Below are 7,387 nucleotides of genomic sequence, written 5' to 3'. Positions count from 1 at the left end.
AGAGGTGGGGTCCACAATTTTTTATTTTCTCTTTCCTCAATTCATTTTCTCTCTTTTCTTTTATGTTTGTGTAGGACCATATAATATTTTTTATGTAACATTATATAAGTATAACCCTAATATATATGTATAAAAAAAAATGCTGATGTAGTATATTACGTATTCACTAAAAGAATGCATATTCTATTTCTATTTTCAAGCTACATGCAGAATATACTTATTATTACACACACGCAGTGCATTTACAGAACCACCCTTATCTGCTAATCCTGGGTGGGGTAAGAGAGAAGAGAGAGAAAGATTATTGACCTTTGGTGAATATCTTAAAATTAAAACCCTTTTAATTAAATTAAATCAAATTAATTAATTATTTTTATTTTATGTATGTGTGAAATTCCCATTCTGTTTGGCGCTAAGTCTATAAATTGACTTAGCGACCACCTTAGTTTCCATTCATTCACTCCTCTTTCTCTTCACCCCCTCTCTCTATTTTGCGTTTATTCTGTTTCTATAGGTATTTCTTTTTTCTTCTTCTTCTTCTTCTAGTTTTTTTTTATTTATTTTTATTTATTTTTTCTTCTTTTGACTTTCCATTTTCTTGTTGCTCTGCCTCTCCTCTGTTTCGGTGCTCTGTTCACTCTTGCCATGGCAGAATGATCAACCACCTTCACCTGCTCTGCATGTTCATTTCTTTGCGACCACTAGATCAGAGACTCTTATGGGCTTGATCATGGTTCTCCAATGCTCTTCTTTTTTCAATCTCTCCATTTTCACATGACATGGGATGGGGTGGAGATCTTAGTCTAGCTCTGTTTTGGGAATTGGGACGCTGTCTAAATTGTCTTTGTTGAATTCTTCATACCAAAATGCATTGTCTTTTGTTAAAAAAGAAAACAAAAGAAGAAAACTTTATACAGCCTGGCCTCGAACAAAGAGCTTCTTTGTTGGTTTCTCATTATTAAAATTGAATGAATACTGTGCTTACTGCTTAGTCTTCTAACTTGTGGATTATGAGTGAGGTTTTTAAGCCTGTAATTGAATGCTAAATTAATTTTTAAACAAAAAAAAAAGCTCAAGCATTTTATTCCTGTCAGAGAGCCACTTTCCTTGCTTGCTAATTAATGTAATTATTTTAAAAAATAAATAAAATAAAGTGTATCTTGCAATTATTCTCCTGCACTGTTTAAGGTTGAAAATCTTAGTTGAATTGAACAAGGGTAGAGGATCTGCCATTAATGTTTTTAAGGACAGGTGGTTGGTGATGGTGGGTTGGTGTTGAAATCTAATCCAGTTTAGTGGAATAAATTTTATTTTATTGTTTTTTTTTTGTCACTTGTTTGGGTTATTGACTTTGTGAGGATTATTGATTAAGCTTGTGTTTTCATGGTGGATAATTTTGTATATTGTTGATCTGTTTCTTACACTGCTTCTCTTTGTTGGAATTGAAGAGATCTTCTTAGCCAATGGCTACCGATCGTTTGACCCGAGTTCACAGTCTCCGTGAGAGGCTTGATGAAACCCTCACTGCTAACAGGAATGAAATTCTGGCTCTTCTGTCAAGGTAATTGATTCATTATTATTATTATTATTATTTTCTGGAGGAGCTTAAGATCATAGTAAGTGGTTTATATAGTGAGAGTCTTAAGTTCTTTTTTATTTATTTAAGCTGCTAGAAATTCTACTAATCATGTGTTGTGGAAAGCCTATTATGCATGTTCTCTAACACTGAAAATTTTGGGGAATTTGAAAGGATCGAAGCCAAGGGCAAGGGGATCCTGCAACACCATCAGGTCGTTGCTGAGTTTGAGGAAATCCCTGAGGAGAACAGACAGAAGCTAACTGATGGGGCCTTTGGAGAAGTTTTGAGATCCACACAGGTTACTTTTCTAGGAGGTTATAAACAAGCTATAATTCTTGGATTTTGTTTCATTATTTTCTCATTTCATTGTTATTTTGTTGTGATATAGGAAGCCATAGTTTTACCACCATGGGTTGCTCTTGCTGTTCGTCCAAGGCCTGGTGTTTGGGAGTACCTGAGAGTGAATGTGCATGCTCTTGTTGTTGAGGAGTTGCAAGCTGCTGAGTACTTGCGCTTCAAGGAGGAACTTGTTGATGGAAGGTAAGGCTTTGTTTGAGTTTGTTTGTGTTCAGTGGTACTTGTCATGTTAACACAAAAATTGAAAACTTTTTCTCTCGGGCACTCTTATTGCAGTTCTAATGGTAACTTTGTGCTTGAGTTGGACTTTGAACCATTCACTGCATCCTTTCCCCGCCCAACTCTGAACAAGTCAATTGGGAATGGTGTGCAATTCCTTAACCGCCACCTTTCTGCCAAACTCTTCCATGACAAGGAGAGCTTGCACCCTCTTCTGGAATTCCTCAGACTTCACAGCTACAAGGAAAAGGTACCTATTTCTCACCCTTACTTTAAATTTTTCCGAACTGTTACAGCCTTTGAACTATAGACTAAAGTAAGGTAGTGAGAAGTGTATGCTTGTGTACTATCCAAATTAGCAGTGATTGACATTGTTAAACATGATTTTAGCCCCCCTTTGGTTCCCATATTTAGTGACAAGTGACAACTAATATTATCCATGTACATGTTTGGACTATGTCTAATAACCAGATCTGGATGAAAAATCTAATATCTCTGTAGCATATCTTTATCCATGAGGATACTCATTTTTAACCTGAGGCATGTGATTAATTCCCTTACATAAAGTTTTAGTATTGGTTTTGTGTCTGTTTTGATTTTTACTGACAGATTTTTTACATTATGCAGACATTGATGTTGAATGACAGAATTCAAAACCCGGATTCTCTCCAACATGTTCTGAGGAAAGCTGAAGAGTATCTAGGCACAGTTCCTTCTGAAACACCTTACTCAGAATTTGAACACAAATTCCAGGAGATTGGTTTGGAGAGAGGGTGGGGTGACACCGCTGAGCGTGTCCTCGAGATGATTCAGCTTCTCTTGGATCTTCTTGAGGCACCTGACCCCTTCACCCTTGAGACATTCCTTGGAAGAATCCCTATGGTCTTTAATGTTGTTATCCTTTCTCCCCATGGTTACTTTGCCCAAGATAATGTCTTGGGATACCCTGACACTGGTGGCCAGGTTAGTTATTTAGTTGAGATGAAATGCTTAGGGTATATTATTTCTCATACAATTTTCCTATCTTGAGTTTAACTTACATACTTTTTCTTAATTCTGTAATTCAGGTTGTTTACATCTTGGATCAAGTTCGTGCCTTGGAGAATGAGATGCTCCATCGCATTAAGCAACAAGGCTTGGATATTGTCCCTCGCATTCTCATTGTAAGTTCTAGTATGGTTTTATGAAGAGTTAGCTTGGTTGTGTATAGTGTATGGATATTTCTCTAATTGGTGCTTGTGGCTGATGTTCAATGCAGATCACCCGTCTTCTCCCTGATGCAGTAGGAACTACATGTGGCCAACGCCTTGAGAAGGTGTTTGGAACTGAGCATTGCCACATTCTTCGAGTTCCCTTTAGAAATGAGAAGGGAATTGTTCGCCAATGGATCTCAAGATTTGAAGTCTGGCCCTACCTAGAAACTTACACCGAGGTAAATCTTTGAGCCATAATTAGGACACCGTTCAAGCATCTTTGATGTTTTCACTTGAATTTAACATCCAATCCAATTATTTCTTGTCATTAGGATGTTGTCCATGAGCTTGCCAAAGAGTTGCAAGGGAAGCCAGATCTGATCGTTGGAAACTATAGTGATGGAAACATTGTTGCCTCTTTGTTGGCACATAAATTAGGTGTCACTCAGGTTCGTCTGCATGGACACTTACTATCTAGTTTTTATGTTTTAACCTTTCTTGTTGACTATATTTTGGAACTCAGAGGCCTAAGTTTCTCCCTTTATCTATTGTAGTGTACCATTGCTCATGCACTTGAGAAGACCAAATATCCCGAATCTGACATCTACTGGAAAAAATTCGAAGAGAAATATCATTTCTCCTGCCAATTCACAGCTGATCTTTTTGCAATGAATCACACTGACTTTATTATCACCAGTACCTTCCAAGAGATTGCTGGAAGGTAAACTATATCTTCATCATTCACTATGTATGTTGTTTTGCACAATGTTTATGTATTGATTATCTTAATGAATTTCTTGTATACATAATTCCACAGTAAGGATACAGTTGGACAGTATGAGAGTCACACTGCCTTCACCCTTCCCGGACTCTACCGTGTTGTTCACGGTATCGATGTGTTTGATCCAAAGTTCAACATTGTCTCTCCCGGAGCTGATCAAACCATTTATTTCCCATACACTGAAACTAGCCGTAGGTTGACATCATTCCACCCTGAAATTGAAGAGCTTCTTTACAGCTCAGTGGAGAATGAAGAGCACATGTGAGTTTCTGTCCTGTCCTGTCCCTCCCTCTCATTTCCTTTTATGTTATCATATAGAAACATTTGTGTAATGTAATTTCCATTGTCAACAGATGTGTATTGAAGGACCGCAACAAGCCAATTATCTTCACCATGGCAAGGTTGGACCGTGTGAAGAACATTACAGGACTTGTTGAATGGTATGGTAAGAATGCCAAGCTGAGGGAGTTGGTAAACCTTGTTGTTGTTGCTGGAGATAGGAGGAAAGAGTCCAAGGACTTGGAAGAGAAGGCTGAGATGAAGAAGATGTATAGTCTCATTGAGAACTACAAGTTGAATGGACAATTCAGATGGATTTCTTCTCAGATGAATAGGGTCAGAAATGGTGAGCTGTACCGTGTCATTTGTGACACAAAAGGAGCTTTTGTGCAACCTGCTATCTATGAAGCTTTTGGTTTAACTGTTGTTGAGGCCATGACTTGTGGGTTGCCAACATTTGCTACATGCAATGGTGGTCCTGCTGAGATCATTGTTCATGGCAAATCTGGTTACCACATTGACCCTTACCATGGTGACCGTGCTGCTGACACCCTTGTTGAGTTCTTTGAGAAGTCCAAGGTTGACCCTTCTCATTGGGACAATATCTCCCTCGGTGGTTTGCAACGTATTGAAGAGAAGTAAGCAAATTTTCCTCATTCTAACCATTTGTTAATGTGTTGTGTGAATTGTGATTAATAAGCTTTTTCTTTTTTTGCCTTGGTTCAACAGGTATACTTGGCAAATTTACTCTGAGAGGCTTCTGACTCTCACTGGTGTCTATGGCTTTTGGAAGCATGTTTCTAACCTTGACCGCCGTGAGAGCCGCCGTTATCTTGAGATGTTCTATGCTCTCAAGTACCGCAAATTGGTATATATTTCTTATCCCATTGCTATTATTATTCCTCTTCCATGTTTGGAGTCTTTTTTTTCAACTTACTAATATATTTTGTTCATTCTTTTTACCTTAGGCTGAGTCTGTGCCCCTTGCTATTGAAGAGTAAATGGAGGCTGAAGAGTTGAATGATAAACAAAAAGGAGGAACCGGCTTGTTCTCATTTGGAGTTATCAGTCGTCTTGAGTTTTTTTTTTCAAATAATGTCAATCATTTTGATTTTGTGATTAGACTTTGGATAAAAGGAAAAAAGAAGAAGAAAAAAAAGTAAAAAAAGAGAGTCATTTTCTTTTTCTTTCAGCATGATTTGAATCTGATTGGAAAGCTTTAATTTGGGTGTTTTACCCATCAATTCAAAAATTTCAAAGCCGTGCCTTCACTTTGTTGTCTTGTCCTTTATTCCCCTCCCAACTTTATATTTTATCAATTGTAGTTCCTTTTTGTCTTTATCCTTAAAACCATGACAAAAAAATGACAAACACAAAGCCACCCGGGCAATTTCATCCGTCAGTGTCTATCAATAGCAAAAGTGAAAATTGACGTTAGAATTTATACATATTAAGTGTCAATTCTCGATGTTCGATTAGTATAATTCACGAGCATATCAAATCCTTTTCAGTTGGGCTTATATGTTGGGTCATAAGTCATACACGTCTTGTGTATGTACCACCAAAAATTAATAATAATTCTGACATGAGAGAGTTGTTTCTTTATTGGGGCTTCCCCTCATCCACTGGGTCTGTACCTTTCATGGTATTCAAGTAAATATGGTATTCATGGTATTAATTATTTTGTTTAATTCAGTCTATATTAATTTAAATTATTTTATAACTGTTAATTAATTATTTTTAGGAGTGTTAATTAATTTCATTTAATTTAGTTTAAGTTATGTTAATTTTTTTGAACTATTAAGTAATTAAATTTTATTAAGGAGTGTTATTGAATTAAATGTAATTTATGTTTGTTAATTATTTTAGTTTAATTCAATCTATGTTAATTAAAATTATTTTATAACTATTAATTAATTATTTTTAAGAGTGTTAATTAATTTCATTTAATTTAGTTTAAGTTATGTTAATTTTTTTTTTGAACCCTTAAGAAATGTAATTTAATTTAGGAGTGTTAATGATTAAATGTAATTTATGTTTGTTAATTATTTTAGTTTAATTCAATCTCTATTAATTTAAATTATTTTATGACACACACGTAACATGCTATGTTGCATAACATGTTTGTCACGTGTCAGTGTCAGAAAAGCTGACTAAACATGCTATGTTACATAACACAGTTTAGACACGTGTCAGAAAAGCTAACTAAATATGCTATGCTGCATAATGTTTGACGCCACGTGTCTACACCTAATTTGCCAGCTGCCACGTGTTCACACCTAACTTGCTATGCTGCATAATATGTTTGATGCCACGTGTCTACACCTAATTTGCCAGCTGTCACGTGTCCACACCTAACTTGTCAGGTGTTGTAGCGAGTTAGGTGACATAATATTTTGGGAAAATTTCTGCAAAGCATGGCGTTCAGCTAATTTTTTGCAAAAAATATGACACTTTGATCGTCGTCCCGTATTATTCTATACTTCAACTTTTCTTCAATGATTATATTCACATATTTTTATGTTATTAAATCTTGGACTGTATTTTTTTTATTTTTTATAATAGTTTATATTTTACTCCATAAAATTATGTTTGCAGGCTCAAACTGGTTTTAACACCGGCATGTTGGATGAATTTGACCTCGTCGTATTTTTTTTAATAAGAGGAAACGATCTCTCAATTTGAGAATTCTATTGAATATCCACCGTCAATTGTACAGGAAAAGAGAGTTGGATTGGAAAATATTCCCATGATCAATATGGAATATGAGATAAGATGACGTGATGTAAATTCTTTTTTGAGGATTTTAACTTCAACGGTCAAAAAGCTCTAAAATGTAGCTATGTACTAGGAGCTATGAAATGCTGTTTTAGTATTTCTATATGTATACCATATGCTCTCCAAGTTTTGTTAATGTCGATATAACCGAAAAAGGATACAAATCCCATAGCAATAGGTATTAGCAGTATTTTCTCCAAA

General features: G+C 35.8%; 1 protein-coding gene across 1 annotated transcript; it reads left to right on the top strand.

The window, feature by feature from the left end:
• The first annotated feature begins 483 nt into the window (after positions 1 to 483).
• Positions 484 to 5,670, top strand: LOC133305531 (sucrose synthase). The gene is made up of 14 exons (XM_061505780.1): positions 484 to 514; positions 1,449 to 1,561; positions 1,751 to 1,877; positions 1,968 to 2,119; positions 2,213 to 2,405; positions 2,783 to 3,118; positions 3,223 to 3,318; positions 3,414 to 3,587; positions 3,681 to 3,797; positions 3,903 to 4,069; positions 4,166 to 4,390; positions 4,483 to 5,046; positions 5,138 to 5,276; positions 5,377 to 5,670. The coding sequence occupies exons 2-14, from the start codon at positions 1,464 to 1,466 to the stop codon at positions 5,407 to 5,409; spliced, it is 2,421 nt and encodes an 806-aa protein (XP_061361764.1). The 5' UTR covers positions 484 to 514; positions 1,449 to 1,463; the 3' UTR covers positions 5,410 to 5,670.
• Positions 5,671 to 7,387: the final 1,717 nt, after the last annotated feature.

This window comes from Gastrolobium bilobum, unplaced genomic scaffold (assembly GCF_033153095.1).
Source record: "Gastrolobium bilobum isolate Gb01-03AN ecotype WA unplaced genomic scaffold, APGP_CSIRO_Gbil_v1 utg1221, whole genome shotgun sequence".
NCBI lineage: Eukaryota > Viridiplantae > Streptophyta > Magnoliopsida > Fabales > Fabaceae > Gastrolobium > Gastrolobium bilobum.
Note: the sequence above shows the minus strand (reverse complement) of the source record. Positions and strands in the feature narration are given on the sequence as shown.

What these genes read in the sequence shown, in the direction of transcription:
- LOC133305531 (XM_061505780.1), top strand. Translation starts at nt 1,464, where the DNA reads ATGGCTACCGATCGTTTGACCCGAGTTCACAGTCTCCGTGAGAGGCTT. An exon ending in GAGGAACTTGTTGATGGAAG is followed by an intron (nt 2,120 to 2,212) that starts GTAAGGCTTTGT and finishes CTCTTATTGCAG; the next exon opens with TTCTAATGGTAACTTTGTGC. An exon ending in TTCACAGCTACAAGGAAAAG is followed by an intron (nt 2,406 to 2,782) that starts GTACCTATTTCT and finishes TACATTATGCAG; the next exon opens with ACATTGATGTTGAATGACAG.